The 24,246-nt window shown below is 34.6% G+C and overlaps 1 protein-coding gene across 7 annotated transcripts in view; it reads left to right on the forward strand.

The window, feature by feature from the left end:
- EPHA5 (EPH receptor A5) overlaps nt 1–17,075 on the forward strand; it is a 193,613-nt gene extending 176,538 nt beyond the window's left edge. For 4 of the 7 annotated variants that reach the window (XM_034416302.2, XM_034416305.2, XM_034416306.2 and 1 more), the window contains 3 exons: nt 4,332–4,525; nt 6,389–6,544; nt 7,546–7,848. In XM_034416302.2, the coding sequence (XP_034272193.1) occupies nt 4,332–4,525; nt 6,389–6,544; nt 7,546–7,678 (483 nt within the window). In that variant the 3' untranslated portion in view covers nt 7,679–7,848. Of the gene's footprint in view, nt 1–4,331; nt 4,526–6,388; nt 6,545–7,545; nt 7,849–8,069; nt 8,267–16,687 lie in introns of those variants that run through there. The other 3 variants (XM_034416303.2, XM_087892329.1, XM_034416304.2) reach the window with 2 other exon arrangements.
- Nucleotides 17,076–24,246: the final 7,171 nt, after the last annotated feature.

The raw sequence follows: 24,246 nt of genomic DNA on the forward strand, positions 1-24,246 counted from the left end.
TATTATATTTCCCCTTAACTTTTTCTTCTTTGAGGTAAAAATGTCAGTCTCTTACCTATTCTTCATAACGTTTAGCTTCAAGCTAAATCATTCATTTATCTCTGCACTCTTTCCAGTTCCTCAGCATCCTTTTCATATTGTGCTAACCAAAATTGGACAAAGTATTCCAATTGCAGTGCGATCAAATACGTGCAGCATAGATCAGAACAATCAACAGGATCTAGTTGCATGATGGCGAACCTATGGCACACATGCCACAAGTGGCATGCAGCCCTCTCTATTGGCACGCAAGCCGTCACCCCAGTTCAGCTCTGCCATGCAGGCGCAGCTGCCTCCCACCAGCCAGCTGGTTGTTTGGTATCTGCTGCGCATGCGTGGGGGGCAGGAAGCATGGGGGGCTGTGCGTGTATGTGTGGGAGGTGGGTGCATGTGGGGGCCATGCATGCACAGGGGACAGGGCACATGCCAGGGACTGCACACGCATGCATGTGGTGGGATGCATGTACAGGGGCCGCGCACACATTGTATTTTGGAGGTTTTTGCGCACATGCACGTTTTGGGCACTCAGTCTGGAAAAGGTTAGCCATCAACTGATCTAGTTCTTTTGGCAGCCACAACATGCTGCTGACTCATACTTGATCTGTAACTCACCAGGACATCCAAATCTTTCTCACATGAACTACAACTAAACAAGATGCCATCTTTCTTGTACTTGTCCATCTTATTCCTTTTACATATGTGGAATCTTATATGGCCCAATATCTCTACCAAGATCCATTGAAACCCGAGAGTGTCTTCTAGGGTATTAACAATCCTCCCAATTTTATGTCATCTGAAAATTTGATAAGCGTACCTTCTTTATAATCTTTCTCTAAATCATTTATAAAAATGTTTAAAATGTTATAAAAATGTACAAAGATGTTTCCATGTATGTATAAGCTTTCAGAATATTTTTCCATATTCTAGCACTTTGTTTTTCCATATTCTAGCACTTTATTTTCCTTTTCCTTTCTCTAAATAAATACATCTCATCCTATAATTACACTTATTTCAATTTAATCAATCAGAATAGAGCTCAAAGGGATCTTGAAGGTCTTCTAATCCAACCCCTGCTCAAGCAGGAGACAGTATACCAGTGATGGCTAACCTTTTCCGGACTGAGTGTCCAAAGTGCATGTGCTCAAACCCCCAAAATACAATGTGCACACAGCCCCCGCGCATGTATGCACAGCCCCATGCATGCACCATGCTCCCGTACATGCCCTCCGTATGCACCTGCAGCCCCCTGCATATGCCCTGCCCCCGTGCATGCACATGCACCCCTGCACGCATCCCTCCCACATATGTGTGCATGCACCCCATGCATGCACCCCACGCATGCAAGACAAAGACCTGACGACCAGCTGGCTGGTGGGAGGTGCATGTGCATGCACAGCGGAGCTGATCTGGGGTGACGGCTTGCATGCCCACAGAGCGGATGCTACGTGCCACTGTGGCACGCATACCCTAGGTTCATCATCGTATCATTTCAGATAGGTGGTTGTCCAGTCTTTTTTTAAAAAAGCTCCAGTGATGAATCACCTACAACTTTTGAAGGTAAGCTGTTCCATTGGTTAATTGTCCTTACTGTTAGGAAATTTCTTCTTAATTCCAAGTTGCTTCTCTCCTTGAATAATTTCCATCCATTGTTTCTTGTCTTGCCTTGCCTTCTGGTGCTTTGAAAATAAGTTGACCCCTTCTTTTTTTTTTGGCAGCCCCTCAAATACTGGAATACTGCTATCTTGTAACCCCTAGCCCTTCTTTTCTCTAGACTGGCCATGTTTCAATGCTTGGTCTTCAAGCTTATCTTTTAATCATCTTAGTTGCTCTTCTTTGCATTTTTTCCAAAGTCTCAACATTTTTTTTTGTAATATGGTGACCACAACTGGATGCAGTATATTCCAGGTGTAATCTTACTAAGGATTTATAAAAACGGTACTAATAGTTCATGTAATTTTGATTCTATGCCTCTGTTTATACAACCAAGGATTGTATTAGCTTTTTTGGTTGCTGCCATACATTGCTGACTCATTGCAGATTCGGGTTATCTGCTGATATTCTGCCTTAGTTATGTGGCCCTCTTTCCATTTTTTGTATTAGTCCTTTTTGTTTGTTTGTTTGTTTCAGTTTATCAGATCTTTGTTCAACCATACTGGTTTCTTCTTGGATTTCTTTTTTTTTTTTTTCAGTGGTATTGTTATGATCATATTTTTCAGTGTTTCCCACATTTCTTGAGTTGTTTTCCCATTAAGAAAAGTTACCTTTTCTTTTTATGTAGTGTTGTTTATATTGATATATATGTGTTTTGTGTATACAGGGTGTAGTATTTTGCTTTTATATGTTTAATAAAGTTTGTTTTTAATTTTTTTTTTAAAAAAAAGTTTTTTATCCATGGAATTTTTCTTAGGGTCTCTCTGAGTTTGTTAAAATCAGCTCTTTTAAAGTTTAAGACACTGTTTGGATTATATTCTATTGCTTGTGTTTGTATTATATTGAATTGCAATATGACATGGTTTATATTCTGCTATTCTGTTCCATGTTCCATATTATCCTTCTTGAATTATAAGGTGTCAAGAAGAAAATCATGTAGATTAGGGTTGTATAACTTTGAAGGAATGAGTCAAAGGAAATTTGACTTAAACTATATCTTTGAATTGAATTTGTGAGGCAGTTTGGGAAACTAAATTGAATTTACTACTTTAGAACTGTTTTGGGATAATGGATTGTTTTCTAATTTGGCTGAGTCTTCCAATATTGTTGCAATTTTCTTTTCCTATACTGTATAAACAAACCTGAAGGGTAATGAATAGTGTGATATACTCTGTGATATAGACATTAGTAGTAGGTCAGTAAATGTTATTGTTTCTGTGAAAAATAGTTAGGAATATTTGGCTGCAATAATAAAAAATTCTAGGAGTTGGCTGTGGTCTTGAAAAAGTTAGCAACCTGATAGGCTGGAGTCAGATATAAGCTGAGGCAAGCAGGGGAGTGTTGACTGTTTCTAACTGAGTTCTGAAAGAACAGTTTTAAGGTATTGCAGAAATTGTGGCTTTTTGTTTGTTCATATGTTTTTCTTTGATGAGAAAAAAATATTTAATTCTTTAACTCTATTCTCTTTAGCAAGAAATTAACAAGTGAAGTTAGAAAATCTTTTAAGAAGGACAAAGAATTAAGCAATAAAAAAGGAAAAGGAACTCAGCAAAGAATCTGAATCATGAATATATTAGTTTTGAAAAACTTGCAAGTTCTATCACACAAAGACCTGCATTAACATCCTTCCATACTATTCCCAGAAGAGACCAACCAATGACCTATGTCAAGAAGCTTGATAGCCTAAAAAACAAAAACCTAGCAGTATGAGGGTAGTAGACTTTCAGGCATTGATAAGTGTTTACTTTTTAAACAATTTTGAAAGTTTTACATTCAAATTGCAGCAGAACATTTTCTACATGAATTCAACACTATGCAGGGAAGAAATATAACTTGGAATTTCCTCATTTCTTTTGTCTTCAAAGAGGTGCAGGGCAAGAAATGCTTTTCTTTCATCATTTAATTCCAAGTAAAATTTTTATGAATTCAGATAATCTCAATAGCCAATTATACAGTAAAAGAGTTTATCTGTAGATCCTCCAGTATCTTCTTTTCAAATGCTTCCAATCACCCTTCAGTATGTCTCCACAGCCACTGCCAACATTCTATCGATTTATCATCAAGGTCTTAAGTACTAGCTGTGCATGCACTGTTACATGGTAATGTTTGTGATCAATTTTTCCTTCTCATAGAAAAGTTCTCTGTCATTATGCGATTCAAATTACATTCCCTCACAGTTTAAAAAAAAAACAACTGAAGATATGGCCACTACTCTTTTAGTGTCATGTATATTTTGACCATTTCAATTCCATAAATTTATTTACAAAAACTCAAGGGTTTGGGAAATCTTATTTATCTGAAACTGGGCTAGAGATTTTGTAGTTCTTGATATGACCAATGCCAGTGCTGGCTATGTCAACTTTTTCCTATTTTGCTGGATTCTAATAGCCCTATTACATGATCAGGGAGTCAAGAATATAATAAAAAAAAACATATTCTATCTTTCTTGCATGAAATTGTAAATAATATGGATAGAGTTTTCCAAATATATAGCTTTCATACCATCATTTAATGTTATTAGCAGAAACATGGTCTGAATGTTTTAACAATAGAAATCCCTGTGTTGCATTTTCAGGGGAATTTTGATTACAATAATTTTTATTAAAGAAAAACATTAAGGAATTTGATTGATTTTTCCTTAGGTGATTAAGGCTGTTGAAGAAGGTTATCGTTTGCCAAGTCCCATGGACTGCCCAGCTGCTCTCTATCAGTTAATGTTAGATTGCTGGCAGAAGGACCGAAATAGCAGGCCCAAATTTGATGAAATAGTTTGCATACTGGAAAAGCTCATTCGGAATCCTAGTAGCCTGAAAACATTGGTGAACACATCAAGCAGGTATAAAATCAAATTTATGCCATGTTCTCTTTCTATCATTAATGCTAAGTCTCTCCGTTTTTTATTATTGTCAAAATACAAACTATTTTTCTAATTTGGAAAAAGGTGGTACACAAGTAGCTACCATCCGTTGTTTCATATTTTGTTGTTCTGAAACAGAAATGGAGAATTTAGAAAACATGAACTAGTGTAGGCTCCCAGAACCTTAAGGCAAATTTCAACAGCATTTTTTCTGTCTTGAAAATGAAATGAAAGTTAAACTAAATGAATAAATATTTCACTACTTTTAATATGTGTATTTTGCTTTTTGAAAACAAATTTATTTAAAAGAATCCATTGTCTATGGTGATTCTCAGTCATCCAGATCATGGTTGTCCCAAAGGTGCTTTTCCAAGAGGCAACTGGACTTTCTGGTTTTTCTTTTCTTGTTTCAAAGAAAAACCAGAAAGTCCAGTTGCCTCTTGGAAAAGCACTTTTGGGACAAAAGAATCTATTGTTTTTGCTTTTGCATGTGGCATATATACAAAACCGGCCAATTTTAAGGAGTTATTGAAAATCCCTATGATTTATTTCAGAAAAAAACATTTATTGTAATATATTTTGACAATAATTGCGAAAATAATGCGGGAAAATCTGCCACACCTGTTTTTAAGCTTTGTAAAAAAAATAATAAAGACCAAATATTTTTAATTATTCTCTATAATATGATCTCTATGTTATTTCCTTTCTTTCTTTCTGCCACTCTTCCTTTTCTATATTTTCCTACTCAAAACATTCCAAGATGGCACTCTCGCTGTATCAGCTAATCATTGTTCTTCAATAAATTTTATCACCTGAATTTTGCCATTTGGTATAAGTTCTTCAGAAAATTGACAACTCTGGCCACAAATCCAGTGATGATATTATTTAAATAAATGAGATTAGAAATTCATAATAATTTATGTCAGTATCTACATCACCTGTATCCATCAAATAGAACACACTGTATAATGAAGATGTGCTACATTTATTTTGATGGTTGATTAATTATTTTATTACATTCATAAGCTTTCTGAATTTTAAGAATTCTAGAAGATTATAGGATTGATGGCAGTAGACTCAATGTAATAGCATCTGTTTCTGCAGCTTTGAAAAGAAACACACAAAATATAAAACCCAGAAAGCTCCTTATATAAATTATGTATGTAAGACCGATCTAGCTCTCTGCCTGTTTCATAAATCCTCACTGTCCCTTTGCAAAGTTTTTGATAGGCTAAATTGTGAGTAAATCACATCACTCACTCTTCATGTTGCCTATATATTAGCCAGTTATGAAAATCAGCTGCTAATATTACACTATCACCATATTATAATTTTAATGGGTTAATTCTTTTGAAAAAGAATACCATCCCAACCCCCTCCCCAAAATAAATCAAAGGTATGAAATCATAAAAATGTTCTAAGCCTGGAGTTGATGTTTGTCATTATTTAAAGAGACCTTTTCTTGTTTTGTGGGTTTTTGTAGCAGAGTATTTTACTCTGGGCTTCCTGTTGACTTAATATTTCTTGCTATTTTTATGCTCTAGGCTTTTTTTAAAAGCAGTCAATAAATTTAAATAATAAATAAATTAGATTTTTAAAATGTGAGTTTAAAAATCGGGCAGAAGGAAATGATGCCTCTTAAAATCGACCTGTAGAATATTTATTTAGCTGTCTATAAAGTAATATAATTGATATAATTCCTAATTGATATAATTAGGAACAAAAACTAATATTGGGCACTACTAGACAACCCTTTTTGCTGGTCTTCCTCCATGTACAATAATCTTACATCCAACTTTTTTTTAAAGATTATGTTAATGTATACCTTGGTTTCTCTTTTAGAATTTCAAATTTATTAGGGGAACACAGCCCACTTGGAAATGGTGTCTACAGATCTGTAGGTGAATGGCTGGAAGCCATCAAAATGGGACGGTACACAGAGATTTTCATGGAAAATGGATACAGTTCCATGGATGCTGTGGCTCAGGTGACACTGGAGTGAGTAGAATTCCTGATCATTTCCACTGATATAAGGGAGAGCACTTTGGGTTGGAAGTCAGTTAACAGTAAAGGTAGAAAACAACTGGAAGCATTTAAGATTTTTTTTTATATTGCAATTTGGCAATGAGGGAAAACTCATTTATATTCTATATAAATGATAGCATATTAGAGATAACATTGATTTGTAGGTATCACAATTGTCGAAAAGATATCATTAGCAACTTTGCACTAATAATTGATCATGTGACTTTGATCATTTCAACAGCATGCCAATTTTGGCATAAGGTGTGTCCTGCTTTTCATATAATAAAGGTACTTTCATCCTAACTGTACATTGTGTAAAGATTTTCAAGGAAAAAAAGTCTTGACTGCAAACATCTCAGAAAAAATTGCAGAGGAATAATCCCACTTCACTGTTATCCAGGATATGGCAACAGGTTCCTGTGCAGAAAATGTAATAATTCTGGAGAAGATCTAATCACTATTATTTTCTCTAGGTTTGCTACCTGCTCAGTAGAGTTATTGTGACTCTTTCGCTCACGTTATCATATTTTCCAATCTTAATTTTTTTCCGAGTGATTTTTCTTTTAACATTTTGAAAAATTGTATATGTATGTATGTGTGTCTGTACATATATATTTATATTCAAAGATATTTTTCAAATTTATTGCATTTTTGTAACATACACATTTTTGTATATTTTTAACCTACATTATAACTGAGAAATTTCAGCATATATAAGTTTCAGTCTATGTCTTGATTTAGGAAATTCAGACTACATAAATTCAGATTAAAATGTGAGCAGAATGAATATTTCCTCTGTCGTTGTGCAGTGATATGAGGCAAGCTTATGTTAAGGGGGGATATATTTCTCCTTTACAAGGACATAGAAATATAGGTAGGCCTCTGCAAGTGAAGAAGCTTTCACTTATCTCTACTTAACTCAGAGACTTGACACATTCCAAAAGTAAAGCCTCGTTTCCTCTCTATGAAATCAGAAAAGGGTCCAATAGGAAAACCTGTGCAGTGAACATCGCTGAGAGAAGAGTTCAAAACCAGAAGAACATTCCTGGCTTTCATTTGAGAGTGACAGTAGCAGGAGGATCACATTTTTGCCCTGCTTCAAACTGACAAAACCTTGATTAAAATGCAGGAAGGTCAGAGGTTTTGACTGATGCATAGCAAGATATGGAATCCTTTCTCTTAAAGGCAACTTTGCCAAAATGACAGTGAGGTGTGGGAAAAGGAACTCACTGTTGGTTGGTTTGTTGGTTTCTTTGTTTGTTTTTACAAAAAATAAATTGTGAAAGTGTTCCTTTCCCCCACCTCCCTAAAATCATAATGAAATTTAACAAATGCCTTCATTTCCTCTGGCTTCTCTGGCTTCCAAACTAAAAAAAAATTGCTTGTCAATGTCATCTATGTTAGGTTGCTTTTTTTAAAAAAAAATGATTTGTATTGTATTGTTGGTCTGCACACACAACCCTTTTAAGCACAACATTCTCTCTTCTTACTGCTCAAGGATGCAAATTAATCCTGGCTCTACGGGAGATCTTCAACAATCTGCTGTTCAGTTAAAAGTATATGGTTTGCTTTATTTATTTATTTGTTTGATTTAACATCAGAGGACTTCTTCTCAGCAGCAGAATGAAAATTAGGACACAAAACATCTCCCTGCTTATATTTTAAACTGTGGAATATGATGAATGTGTCATAGCTCCCTGGCTGTGCTTGAATACTTCATCTTCCCTGAACCTGCGTCAGCTTTCTCAATATTTTCCATTTGTTTCTAGAGTCTATTTTATTGGATAATGTCAGATCCAGTTCTGACTATATGTCTAATAACAGTAGTCAATTTTAACAATGAAGATATAGTACCGCTAGGGTTTATAAAGCATCAAACATAGAAACAAAATCTACTTTTAGAAAATGTCTTAACTATGAAAAGGAAATAAGAAAAATAGGTTGAATTTTCAGAATTCCTGCACTGGTGTTATAAATTTGGATTTCCCTGATATTCTGTTTGTCTGTTGTGTATGTATCAATCCGTATAAGAATTTAAGTCAGGTATGTCCTGTATGTTTACAAGTATTTTTCTGTTTCAATCTCATGAAATATAAAAGATTGGATATTTGCACTTATGTTAAATAATATGGACATTAATTTGTGCCTTATCACTTATTATACTAATTATTAATTTATTTAGCATTTATTATAATTTTGATTGTGGATGTCATGTTTTCCCTTCAATTATATAAAAATGTTATTTTTAAAACATCATGCCCCAGAAATAATTTCATTTTTTTTTACTTGTCATATTGTACAAATTAACACAAGTACACAATATTAATCAAATTTTAAAGGGATTTTGGCTCTTTAAAACAAAAATAGATTTACAAGTAGAAGTGCTTAAAACCAGGTGGAATATATTATCCCTTAACTGAGTTAAACATGTCAAATAAAGTTCTCTGCTATTTTTAGTGAAGTTTTCATCCTCAGGTTTTAATGCTTTATTTAAAATCTAATTCAGTTGATTTCAGGTTCCATGCGGTGTGTGTGTGTGTGTGTGTACATATATATATATATATATATATATATATATATATATATATATATATATATATATATATATATATATATAGGTCTTTGGTTATTCGGGTCTTCTCCCACGTAAAATTGGAAGTGTCTTGGCGACGTTTCGACGAAGTCTCATTCGTCATCTTCAGGCTGGTGTTCTCGGCTTCGTGCTTCCAGGAGCAATGTGAGATCGCAGCTGTCTCTTCCTTTTAACTGCTAGTGGGGGTGTGAGCTGATTGGGTGGGAACTTGGCTGTGTTCTGATTGGGTGGAGGTGTGTTCTGATTGGTTAGGGGCTTGGCTGTGCTCTGATTGGCTGGGGGTGTTTTCTGTTTGGGTGGGGGCTTGGTTGTGCTCAGCTTAGTCTGAGTTGCAGGGGGATTTGAGCTGGTGAGCTGCGTTGTTGTTGTTTGGCTTCGTGTTTGTGGCCGTGCGAGCTCTTCATGGTGGGTGTCAGTCTGCTTCATGTATGGATTGGAGGGGTTTAAAGTGGCTAATGATGCAGCTGCGGTCTGGCTTCTGGTCCTTGGTCGTGGCTCATTATCAGTGTGGGTTTGAGTCTGCTTTCTGCGTGGATGTGTGGTGGTGACATCAGGTGTGGCACTCGTGAGTGTGGGTCTGGTGTCATTTGTCGTGTTAGGGACTCGTTTGTCAATGAGGGCAGGTTTCCAAATGGCTGGTAGGCGGGAGGTATCGTCTCGTTTGTTCATGCTGTGTGGGCGTTTTTCTATCTCGATGGCTTCTCTGATTATTGTTATTACAATAATAATTATTATTATTACAACAACGCAGCTCACCAGCTCAAATCCCCCTGCAACTCAGACTAAGCTGAGCACAACCAAGCCCCCACCCAAACAGAAAACACCCCCAGCCAATCAGAGCACAGCCAAGCCCCTAACCAATCAGAACACACCTCCACCCAATCAGAACACAGCCAAGTTCCCACCCAATCAGCTCACACCCCCACTAGCAGTTAAAAGGAAGAGACAGCTGCGATCTCACATTGCTCCTGGAAGGACGAAGCCGAGAACACCAGCCTGAAGATGACGAATGAGACTTCGTCGAAACGTCGCCAAGACACTTCCAATTTTACGTGGGAGAAGACCCGAATAACCAAAGACCTATATACAAACACCCACGAAAACCTGAGAAAACATATATATATACACACACACACACACACACACACACACACACACACACATACATGATGATTGTAAAGGTATTCATACTAGTGGAATTTTCTATGAGATTAGAGTCAGAATCATGCAGAAAAGATAACTGTTAAAATGAATATTAAACAAAAGATATCATTAAGCTATAGATTATGTGTTACAGAGGCTGAAGGTTTATTTCTTCCACATTCTGCTTTTCTCCAACCCAGTGCCTTTGAAATTGTATCTACAAATTCCAGAATTCTGAGACCTATAGTTTTCTGTGTGCAGGCCTTAGGAGCTTTAGAAAGGAATTTTTGATGTACTCAAGCAAATTATAATTTCAGAATTCTTGGTGAAAGCCAAGAATATTACATTTGTATTGTATAAATGTGGTCTAATAGAAATTAGATTGTTGATATCATCCAAGTAGAAAATTAAGATAAGATTTGGACTGGGTTGGGCTGAATAGTTATAGAATGAAGATTTCAGATATCTCTTTCTCCATATTTGTATCACCTGTTTTTATAGACTCCCCATAAATATCTCAGAATTTACTGAAAAATATTTTTTTCTTTTTTTATTTTCTACACTAGATATATAATAAAATAAATATTGTATGGAAACTATTCATAGATAAAATATTAGGATTGCATCATTCTGCTAATACATCTCAAACGCTTCTGTCCATAAAGCCATAAGAATGAAAGGGATTTGTTATGCTACCTTACATTAAAGTTCTGGCTCTGACAAACTTCTAAATGAGAAAGAGTGTTCAGATGATCCTTCTTCAGACTGCCATAAATTTCACATTTTTAATGTTCCTGTCTTAAATTCCCTGAAAATGGAGTATAAGCATTTCACAGAAAAGGGATGCTTAGCATCTTCTTCTTGCTCAAGTTTTATAGTCACCAAGGTTACCCTTTTCCACTTGAAATGTTACAGACTCTTCTATCTCAACAGCCTTCTGCATATATAAACCAGGCCCCATTTTAAGTTAAGCTTCTTGGAAACCAGAGTCAAAGGTGACCAAGGGCATGCACTTCTTGCTCAGCTTTTGTGCAAAAAATGTGTATATTTCTGACAACTGATTCCTATATTGAGAATAGGATTGGACCTAATGCCCAAAATGTCCCCTTCCAATTCTATGATTCTATGAATTCTGGAAAGATTTGAAAGCAATGTCTTCCTCCTTTCACTCATTTTGGAGGCTAGTTCATTGTAGAAGAATTTTTACCTCGTCAGATTGAGTAGCAGTTGAGTATATCTGGCATCTTACATTAAGCCAACCATCCATCCAGTTTAAAAACAAACCATCAAAACATTCCTAGGTGATTTATTATTACCAACTGTATCTTTAATTTGTTCCATCCATTATTCCTATCATAAATAATTTCAGTTTTTAAAATATGCTTTAATTTTTATTGCTGGGAAAATCCATGAAGTCCACTTGAGACATTAAAATATAAGATAAAACAGATAAATCAAAGCTCACTTATATACTTTCTGAATCACAGTTTATATTTGTAAATAAATTGGCTATGAGAATTTATTTGAAGCCTGACTGGATTATTTGATATAGACAAAACATTCATCTACTTGATTAATAAAGTTTCTATATTATTGTATTTTTATACTTTTCGGTCCATATGTGTATGTGTAAAACACATTTTCATGTATAGATACTGAAAGACCAAAGCAAAATTACTTTTAATCAATTGATAAGTCAATCTTTATTGTAAATGTAAATTTGCAAACAAAAAAACCCCCTCAACTATTGCAACAAAAGAAAATATATACAATAAAAACTCAATCTTATTAATAAATGAGTAATTGTTTCATTTCATATAATTGCAACATCTTCTGGATTAGTCAGTTTCTATGAAGAAACCAGTAGATTATATAGCTCTACTTGTCATAGAATCATAGAGTTGGGAAAGTACATTAGGCCAATAGGCCATTAACTCTAAATCCTTGGTCACAATGAAGATTTTAAAGATTTAAAAAAAAACAAAAAAAAAACTTCCAAATGGCTGATTAACCTATATTTGAAATCATCATGTTAAACTGAATCTCTTATTGAATTTCTCAAATATTTCCTAGAACAAAAGAAATCATGACAATTTACTCTGAATGTTATTAAGGATAAATGTTTAGCAGCAGCTTCAAGAAAAAGTATGGGGTCTTTAAAAGTTTCAAATTATTTATAACAACTGAAATCCTGAGAACATGTTTGGATAGAAAATATGCATCTTTATTCTAAACCCTAAGTACAGTAATTTTCAATTTTCCAGAAAACAAAAGATTGTGGTTAACTATTTAGAAGAAGAAAGAAAGATGGAAAATGTCTGGATTTAAATTGTTTAACATACTTACCAGGGTTGAGTATTCATATTGTTCCAGAGCTGGGACTTGGGGAGATCAGATAAAATCAAAACTCAGAACTTTAAAATAGATTTCACCATTCAACATTATTTAAAATTCATTATTTGGTTTTGCTGGTTTCCCAGGACTTTTATCTTGAAATTTGAGCCCAGGCAAGAAGAAGGTTACATAGAATAATAATCTTATTATTACAAATGAGGATCTCAGTCTTTGCGAAAGCAAGCCATTCTGTTTAAGCAAGAAAGATAATGCCTCTGTACCAAGATTTTTAAGATTGTATGGCAGTTTGAGTGGCAAACTCTAAGTGTGAATGGCAAACTTAAGATTCCTTCAAAGGAATACATAATGACTTTTTAGAGTTGTTTTAAATTATCCTCAATCTGAAAAACTTGGTGACTTTCTTTCAGTTATCATTAATAAGCTTACCAGCTAGCAAGGTCTTTCTCAAAGGCATATTCTCAAAAGTGATGTCTTTTGAATGTAACATTCTTTTTAAAAAATGGATCCCATAGCAGTTGCCCCAAGTCCTGTGCTCTGTTCCAGATCCTTCTTCAATGACCTGACAACCAGTATGTTCTAATATTATTGTTGCCATGTAGTTCTAATTCTAGTGAGAGATGGATCCCGTTTTCTACCCGTGCTTCCATCTGGATTATCAGACTGTTCTCACAGAAAAAAGAGCAACTATTTCTAGATTTATGGACAATCTGATGATTTTGAGTGCCAGAACAACCCTCAAGAATAGCTAAGTTATGAAACTGGCCTCTTAAATTGCATACTTGACTGGACTTTAATGGCTAACAACAAAAGGTGGACTTCATCACATCTCCCTTTTGAAAGATACATACTGAATCTCAGGATACCTTGTTGCTTTTCATCCAGTGGACGGCTCTGAAAATTTATAAATATGTGTGGGTGTTGTGATGTGTTACATTGTAATTGTTTTATTTTTCTTTTAAAATAAATGTTTGTTTTTAATAAAAACAAAGTCCCTTTATGGAAAAAAATATCAGGAATTCACCGGCTCTTGCTTTTTAACCTTATTCTTCATCTGCTGACATGTATATATTTGAAAATCAATTATCATATCATGGCTTCTTTTGGAAAGGATAAACAACAAGAGCAGATGAACGCTTTATGTCCTCCACAAGAATTGAAAACTTAATTAACTGAACTGTCTCACATACTCTATGAGCATTTATGAACATATCAAATGCTATCCTTCCAGGTACAAGAACTCCATGCTTTTCAAATCTGCCTGAAGTGCAGATTACAAGTTGTGAAAATAAACATTTTTAAGTATGTATAGTTTTTCAGTCACACTGACTACTTTTTAGAAGTATAATAATGATGTGAAGCAACATCAGTTTTCTTCATCATTTTTTTTTTTTACCAGGACTTGATCATAATGTCAACAGTATAGCAATACAATACAATAAATTTTCCTGGGAAAAGAAGCAGAATCTGCACTTTTTGAGCCTTATGCAAGCAAAATATGGTTCTGTAGTGGTAACTCAAACAGAATATGCTTCGGTAAACACAATTAGCAACTCTGATAAATGGGGCAGGGTATTCATTGATTTAATTGGGATTATATTACTTTTCACATTACTCAAGTGTATGTAGTGTTAATATTAAATGTGTTCAAAACCCATTTCTACAATAAATTAAATATTGCTTAGGCAATATATAATACTCTTTTTGATATAACCCAATTCTACACTAGTATGTCAATAAATAATGGCATTCAGGAAAAGAAGGAAAAAGTTGGATTAAGAATACATATATCCACAAGTTTCCCACTTCAAATCTCTCCCTTTTAATTCTGCTCTATATTCATACTGTTTAGCTAGTCTTGTGGTTGTCAGATAACTAAAAGATACTAATGGGAAATTTTTAGCTGGCCTTGTTATGAAGAAGCTTGTTATGTGGATGTATGTATGTGACAATGTGTACACATCTAGATACACGCATATACACAAACGTGTATTTAAAAAGCTATATGCCACTCTTCAACCAAAGTAGAGATTGCAAATGAATAATAGATGGACAGATTATTTTCTTCATTCTGTAGAAGGCAAATGTTATTTTCAGATGTATACCAAGCATACATACATACATGCAAAAATGAAATAGTAACTTTTTACAATAACCATCTGAAAAGAAAATTATCTAAAGAAAATAATACAATGGTACTAATTTTCCACTACAAATAGTTCTATTGCTCCTATAATTTCTATGTAGTCACTATATACGCAATTCACATTTTCCTTATAAAATTCTCAGAAGAATAAATGAAGAAGTCCCAGAAACTATGTTTGTCTTTTTCAGTCAATATCAGCCCATGCATATAATTGATCAGCTCCAGGGGTATGATCTTTTTTCCACAAAAATCTGCCCTATATCAATAAGACCACTGTTCTGTCTAAATTATATGGTTTAAATAATGGGCAGGGAGCTACAAACTAAAACCTGACACACACAAAAACTTGCATGCTTCCTCAGATGCTGCCGTTTCCAACATTTCCTTTATCTTGAAATGTTACCCATCCTGCTTTTTTGACTATATAGATTATATTTTTATGTTCCTCCTAACTTAAGCAAATGTAGGCTTCGATGGAGTAGGTGAACTTAATCTACCTGATGAAATAAGCAATCCAACTCCTCAAGGCATAGGAAAAGAAAATAGGAATATCTATTCTGTTTTCCCCAAAATAAGACATCCCCTGATAATAAGTCCAATCAGGCTTTTGAGCACATGGCAATAAGGCCAAGTGCTTATTTCAGTGTTCAAAAAAATATAAGACAGGGTCTTATTTTCGGGAAAACACAGTGTGCATGCCTTGTTCTTCTTATACAGGTAGTCCTCAAGTTACAAATGTAATGGAATGAATCATGCAAAACCCTAACCCTAACCCCACTTGCTGGTGCTGAACCTGCCTGAATTTATAAATTGCACCAGGTCGAACTGGGAGCTTGGTACATCACTGCCCTGCTCCCCTTGCTTGCCAAAAACACTCCTTTAAAATTGCAACAAACCTGTTTTCCAGCTCTATGGCATTTGTCTCCACAGCTCAAGACTTAAGAAGAGCAAGTGAGGAAAGCAGGGGGCTGTCGCACTAAGCTTTCCAGCTCTGCAATAACACAATTTGGAAATCCAGGCAGTTTTGGCCCTCCAGCAAGTAGCAGGACAGGGCCGTATCACTTGTGAGAGAGGGTGGGGCTCAGCAGGAAAGGGGAGACACCGGCCCAGACCAAGGCTCCAACACCCAAGGCTGGACAGCAGATAAGCATGGGCAGTGGAGGGCTGTCAGGCATGGCATCAAAGTAGCATGTTGCAACATGTTTGCAGTTGCAAGTGCGAACAACCACTGTGATGCTCCAAAGTACATAACTTTGGGACCTGGTCATAAGTACTTTTCATGGGGATGTTGTAACTTTGAACAGTCACTAAGTGAACTATCATAACTCAAGGATTATCTGTAGGAAGGACCACTGTTCTGTTCCCTGAGGAAGAGTAGCACCAGAAACTACATTAAAATGGCCTGTGATGTCCCATTTCATCCTTCTTTTCTACAGAAACCTTTTCTACAGGATGAAAAAACAAAGACAAGACAATTAAAACCTAAAACTTTTATTGGACTGTTTATATCTGTCTGTGTCACTGAATATTTCTTAACAACAAAAATATTTTCATCTGGTTTTTGGGGGTAGGATAAGGATGAATGGCTTAGTAGAAAAATAATTTATTCTCTCTCTTCTGTACTCGCTCATTTTTCTCACATTTCTTGAGTTCAAGAAAAGCTTTCCCATTTGATATTGCCTCAGAAATAGAAAGAAATCCTGGCATCCTTCAGTAGTTAAAAGACAGATTTCAAAATAACGCTTATAATTTTATGAACTGATTTAAGTGATATAATTTGAAAACATGGATATTCAAAACAGATCAACATATGGGTTGATCGAGTACAGCCAACATCCCAGTGTATCAGCCTTTGGAATCAACATGTGCTTTCTTCATACAGGGATTTGAGGCATCTTGGAATCACACTTGTTGGGCACCAGAAGAAGATAATGAACAGCCTTCAAGAAATGAAGGTCCAGCTGGTAAATAGGATGGTGCCACTGTAATTTTTTTAAAAAAATGACTTATCACTTTTTTAAAGTGATCAACCTTGCACATTTAAAATTTAAACCTGACATTTATTTTAAAATGACACAAAAAACTGCTTTTTATAATGCAATGGGAACATTGGCCTCAGCCATATAATTTATAATCAGTGTTATACTTCACTTCTCTGTGGCTTCATTTTGAAATAAAATTAATGTCTATGAACAGCAGAAATAGATATATACTGTATACATGGCTATAATTAAGTTAGCCTGCTTCAACAATAAAAAATTAACAATATATATTAGACCTTTTTTTTAAAAAAGCTGAAAATAGTGACTCATATTAATATTTCCAAGCTTAACTTGAATAGAAATATTTTCTACTCATTTGATAGTTTATCTACAGTTTCCTGAGGTTTGTTCAAGCATTGATGGAAGAATAATGAAGCGCAATACTAGACTATTTCTTGACAAGACTATTTCTTGTTTTGAATATTTTTTAAAATGCTGCTGCTCTACAGCAATTAAGCTGTAGATATTACTATACACACATTCCTTGATGAACATTCAGGTGTATATATATTTTGTCTTTAATTTCTTTTTGTTGATATGAGATTAGCCCATCTTTAATGCAATATATGCAAATACTGTTGCTTATACATGGAACATTGTATTTTTCACATTAATTATTTGTGTTTTAATGCTGTTTTATTACAGCAAATATATATTTGACATTGGAATCTGTAGCCTCATTGGTCACTTCTAGCATTACACAGGCCTTCATTAATGTGATCAGTCTCGTGGTTCAGTGATTCCAATGAGTTCCCTCCAGATGACATGAGCAGCATATAAATCCAATAAATAAATAAAATAATGGATGTATCTAGAAGGCAATATAAGTCATTATAGGGAAAGTAACCCATGTTTCTTGAGGGAGAATAGCTAATATTTGTTGTGCTTGTAAATGTTTGAACCATTTCTAGTGCAAGAGAGAGCTTAGAAGCCAGAAGTAGCTTCATAAGATTTCTTATGAAGATCTTCATAAGATAGGAAACTACTGGAGAAAAGACCCTACTTTGTTTCCTGCCCCTCTCTCAAATCAACATTTTGCACAGTAACTCAAATGTGCAACTTTTTGATACAAATTCCTTGGCAGAAAATGTTAAGCATAAAATTTATACAGTAGTTTTTTATTCTTTGCATTTTAATTATTTTAAGCAAATGACACAGACCTTTCCTAACATATTGTATTCAAAATTTACCCTACACCACTTACTTTTAAAAGATTAAAAGATTCAATAATTTTGTAATGGCCATAATTGTGAAGCATTGGTTCCTTTCCCTCTGGATTCAGTTTTATGTTCAGTAATTTATTACTACATTTGTTCAATTTGCATGGATTGGCTACTAAAAGATATATACTACAGATAGTCAAATATATATGATTTGTCTTTTCAAGGCAAACATGTTCTACTGTTTTGGTCAGTAAATTCATTTGTGTGATGGTCAAGTGTTCCAGTGACAGAAATTGTTCCAGATTTGATTCACTGACTAAATGCAGTGCTTTGAGAATGATACTGCCCTGAGAGAGGTACCTAAACAGGTAATCCCTCACATTAGATTCCCATATTAATCACAGAGTCAAAGGATGAAATCATACAGTCAATCATGCATCATTTTAAATTTCAAATCCTAGGTCATGTAATGTGGAGCATCATTGTAATCAGTGACGATAACTGCAAACTGAATGCATGTGTAACCAGAATATATGTAATCAACATATTAATTTAAAAATAAGTTTACAATCTGATTGTACCAATTTTAATTCAGAATAATCAGATATTATCCCAGTTTTTTTTCAGAAGGAGGAAAAAGAATGTTCAAAGTATGAGTAAGAATCCTTTCCTATGATGCCACATTCATCAGTAGTGTTTCCTAAAAGCCCCTACCTTTTTCCCATTGCTTTGTCCAATTTACTGGAAGAGTAGAGGAAGGCACAAGTTAAGAATTTGTGGTGAAATAATACTTCAAAAGCTGATACTAACTTTTTATTTCAACTAGAAACTAGAAGGACAGAAAGCTTGAGCCAAAACTTGCTTCTTCATTATTTCAAACATTAGCACATCTCTTAAAAGAAATAGAGAAATTAAGAGCAGTTATGAATTTTTGAAATAAGTGTCTAGAGGATACTAGGAAAATGTCTTCCATTCCAAATCTATCTGAAGATAAAGGAAGATTTCTTCATGGGGGATTTTTTTTAAAGAATTGCCAATTGCTGTTCAAAGAGATATATAGATGAGAGGCACATAGATGGTCACAACCTGAAATGGAGGAACCCTAATAGCAAATCAAATGGCTGTGGAAAGATTACCTTTTCTTTCCTATAGCTGCCAGAACTTGGCAAAATGCCAAGCTCATTTAAAAGCATGGGAACATGATTGGGGGAGATAGATAACGTGGGGGCTGCTTTTATGATCAACAACTCAGGAAACAAGGAATGCTTGTCAGATTCCAGGGAAGTGTGGCATTTGCCTTTCACATTTCATTTTGTTAGATGGTGGGCTACTAGGGGGAAAAATGGTGGGGGGGGAGTAGAGACAAAACAATTTCGGCTACAGGTCTTTTCCAGGTAACAAATAACATTATTGGAAGTGTCAAGAGACCTATTGGAGATGATTTGTACCTTCATGGCTGCAATTGTTTGTAAAATAACCCTCATGAAAGTGAAAATGTCAGATATTTTAGCAGGAGAAACAGTGGATGTTTTTCTTGCATTACAAGACTCTTCTATCTAGAGATGATATAATTAGCCTTTTTTATTCCATGTGTCTTGTTAATGGGTGGAGAATTGAGGCTTTCTCTACAAAATACTGGCCTGTCTTGCTATCATATGCTTCCTAATTGTCCTTAGTTCCGATTTTGTCTACCAAGATATTACCCTTCTTTTCTTCCTTCAAGTTAATGAGTTATAATGCATCAGTTCTTAATCTTTCAGCCAGTCATTAACAAATTTAAAGGAGTATCATTAAAATGGACATTGCTTTGACAATGGAAATACAATCCTGTTTCTTTGATGCAAGCACTTTTGACCTTTGACTACTTATAATATGCACCTAATGAACAACTGACAATGGACACCATCCTTCAAGAATTATATCCCATTGGCTTGATTTAAGTAAAGTTTTTTCCACTCAGATAATATTTAAAAACAGAATCATGATGCTTATTATTTTACAAATTGAGACTTTGAGACACTATAAGGAAATTTGAACATATGGCTGTTACAGTTAAGATATCTGTATCGGAAAGTTCATCCAGCAGCAAATCATTTGATGGAATGGTTTTTTTGCTACAAATTTTAGAATGCAGATAACAATAACTGAGCTATGTCTGGAAGTCCACAAAGCCATGACCATATGCATTATTTTAATCATTTTATTCTTTTAAGGGTATAACTTATATAAAATATTATCACTCTAGATTTGAAGACTTAGCCTAGTTCAAGCCTTGTTTTCCCATATGTTTGTCTGTTTGCTCAGACGAGATCTACATGACATGCATAGAAAGATATTGTTGTAGATTTCTTTGCTTGGATTTGTTTCTACAAAAAAAAAAATCTGCCAAGTTCAGAAACATCCTGAGAATTTGTCTGGAGAATAGCACATAGGGATCACTTTCTAAGTGACTTCTTCATAATACATCTCAAGCCACTGCTTAACTCAGGAGCATTTAAATTGTAGTTTGAATTTTGTAGATCAGCTCTGGGGATATAGTCCAATCTATTATATAACCATCCAGAGACGGATTTTTTTTCTCAGTTCCCCCCTTACTCATTTTCTCTTTGTATGTTCTGTTTTGTCTCTGGAGTTCATATACAAGACTTTGGGATAGAGGAAATTGACTGTGAACATTTGACTGGATCAAATTCCTCACTGTAGTAAATTGAGTAAAGGCCGTTTTCCAAAACACAAAAGTGAATTAAGGGCAATGCCTGCTTGTTCCTGCATACAGACATCCTCCCATCAGAGCTGCTGTGAGAAGAATCAGTTATCCTGTCAGGGAAAGAAGGAAGCAGCGCCAGTTTGAAAAATAGGACTAATGAATCATTTTCATCATTCCAATATTTTTACTGATTAAACTATTTTGTGGTATTTGTAAGCAAGGAAAAATGCTGCTAAAGTACAATCTTTAAAATTTTATAATTTAATACTATGGGGCCATAATATACTCATTTGGCTTTTTCTCTTCTACAACATGAAGTTGCTCAGCCTTCTTTGTTTTTAGGATCTGTGTAGACAGCTTTCAGGTATGCATTTAAATCCTACCATTGATGGGTGGATATCCAGAAATGCATCTTGATAAAGAGCCAATAGATAGATAGATAGATAGATAGATAGATAGATAGATAGATAGATAGATAGATAGATAGATAATAGATAGATAGACAGACAGACAGACAGACACACACACACACACACACACACACACACACACAGAAAGAGAGAGACAGGATTACACTCAGTAGGCATTTCCATTCAACTGTGTGAACTTGCTTGAACAAGAATTAAACAAATATTGATCTTTCACCTCCAACAAAAAATATGTCAGTCTTAACTGCCTAGAAAAATATTTGCACTGGAAATCTAACAAGTCTACCTATCTCAAAGGAACTTAATTAGAAAAAAAATCTTCATTGAGGTTCATGACCTGGTGGCTTCTATCCATAACCGTGATTGAGATTCAATCCCTTTTACACTTAAGAATTCTGCAATGCTGTTGTCTTTTAGTGATCTAGGCAAAAATAAAAATGAATTAAGCACCAGGAGACAAAGCTGCCTCAGAAGGTGTTTTTTTTAAAAGAAACATTTGTAAGAATTTAAGTTCAAATTGATTATTAACCAAGATAATCTGTTAAGTAAACAGAAGATACTTAATCTGTAGATTTCTAGATCCCAGGAACACATCCCACAAGTCACAGAACTGATCATTTTGTTCTCTCAAAGGTTGGAGATAGAAAACCTGGAAGGGAAATCTGATTTTACTTCCAACATATGCTTCTGGCTTTTTCAAAAGGTGGGAAATTGAAAGTCCCAAAGAAAGACACTAGGATGAATTTTTGTTTGGGGGAAAAAAATCATAGTTCCCTTCCAGCTTGTGGCAATACTGATGGGGTATGGTTTAGATAAATAGGTAAATTGGGTTAGATACTTCTTCTTGTAAGTAATAGCAAGACTTTTTTTCAGAAAAAGAAAAAATTGGTAGTTTCCCTGTTTGTTTCATTTTATCAGGGCTATGGACTTGTTATATTTTAGGCATAACACTATCCTATGCAATGGGAATCTTTGCTATTTCCAATAGTAAACCTTCAATAAAGTATAGTGTAATCTTGCTATGAATGATAACAGAAAGACTGTTGGAGATTGGAGGGACAATCACTGATATTTAGGCATCCCTAAATTGGGAGAATCATGGATCTTTCATATCTCTCCTGCCCAAGGTTAGTTACCTAAACAAGCCGTATTAATAAGAATGTAATCATTGTGATATTCTATTCTTGCTGTAATTCTGCCAGATTTAAACAGCAAAAAGAAATGTTTACTAAGCAGAGAAAGATTATTACAAGGTCCTTGAAATCTTCAGTTTAGGCAAATTTCAACCTGCTACCTTTTTTTAGGTGGCACTGTTGCATATTTATGCAACTATCAAAGATCTGGACTATTTTTCCTTTGTAATTTTTTTCTAATTAACAAGGCCTTTACATATCCTTTGCACATGGTTTCTTAAGAGTGATCTTTTAATTGTTTTTCCGCTGAATAATAAAAAAACCTATAATGGTTACAAGGTAGGGTATAATAGTATTGATACAACCTGCAGAGGTTAAATGGCAGGAAATTTTTGAGTTCCAATTTTTATATGCAAAACACTTGATTAGTAATGTACAAGTAACTTTTTGATCCTTAATTAACTTGGTGCTAAGTGGATCTTATCACTAACCCCATTTCTAAGTACTTTGTAATTGATACTGGAATCCATAGAAGATTTGATATTATTATATGTACTTGCTTTTTCCCTTTTTAATGTCCATTGTGCATTTTTGTCTATGCTTTTGTAATGTAAACATACAGAATTTTATATTTTTTTATAAAAATAAAAAAGATGCTTTGTTAGCTCTAGAAATGTTTTTCCCTCCTGTCGTTCTATATGCTTTGCTGTTACGTTAACTACCAAATGTATATGCTGATACTACTAGCAGGAATAATGATATAGGTGCCAATAGTATAGAACATATGCATATAAAAAGGAGCAAAAAGGATTGTCTTGTTTTATCCATACATTAAAAAATCATAAAACCCATGGTTTCTCAATAATTAATTAGCAGGCCTGTTATATTACCTACTCTGAAAAATATATTGTGCCATGGGGAGATGTATAATTTTAATGGATCAATTATCTGGCTTTTAATTGATTGTTTCACTATTTTTATATTCCATTTATTAGCATGCTCTCCAGTAAATATGGAAATATTTGTGGTTTTCATTTTTTAAAGAGTATACTAGCCAAATCTTTATAATTGTTTTTAAAATAATGAAGAAATCTAAACAATCTTTCTTTAATAATACTAGAGAATTGCCAAGTGAAATGACTTTTTATATTTGTCATCTTCCGGTGTATCTTTGTTTTTTAAATTCTTGATGGGAAGAAAGGTTCGTCTGTTTCACATTGCCAGTTTAAAATGTAATACTTTCCTCATTAGAAATCAGAAAATGATGAGAAGAAGAAAAAAATCATTTTTCATTTCTTTTTTATATTTTTTGAAATAACACTGTTGCATTCTATGAAGCTCAGCCTGCACCTGCACCTGCACAAAATTACACAGGAAGAGGAAGCTATTAAATTCTCTCTCTCTCTCTCTCTCGCTCCCTCCCTCTCTCTCTCTCTTTCCCCCTTTTTTTCAAGGGAGTTCTGGGATTAATTTCTGCCTGATTTGTAAACTTCTACTGTAAGAAAAATTACAAAATCCCTTGTTCAGGGAAAAGAAGTCAGTTCCACAGAATTTCAATTCAATTACCTTTGTTCCCAGATAATTATATATACTACTAGGTGTAAATAGCTTTCCAACAAATGAGAATAAAATCTTGTATAAAATTCTGTTATGTGGTTAAATAAGGAATCGACCTTCTCAGATTCTGATTTGTGAAAAATTCTTGTGTTTTATGAAGTTTGGTTGGAATGGATTGTTAAAAATTAATGAATGCAAGTAATACAGCAACTGTTTTTAGATGTAGAGTAAGGATCCCTGAAATATCAGAAACCAATGCCCGCATCTTTCTCTCTTCCCTTCGGGCACAAAGGACACCAAAGCAGTCTTGGCGTACGGATGGGGATTGCAGAAAGACCCAGAGGGATGGCCTGCCTGCAGTGGTGAAATCTAAAAATTTTTCCTACCAGTTCTGTCGGTGTGGCTTAGTGG

Source organism: Pantherophis guttatus, chromosome 4 (genome assembly GCF_059756535.1).
Source record: "Pantherophis guttatus breed Tessera chromosome 4, ASM5975653v1, whole genome shotgun sequence".
Taxonomy (NCBI): domain Eukaryota; kingdom Metazoa; phylum Chordata; class Lepidosauria; order Squamata; family Colubridae; genus Pantherophis; species Pantherophis guttatus.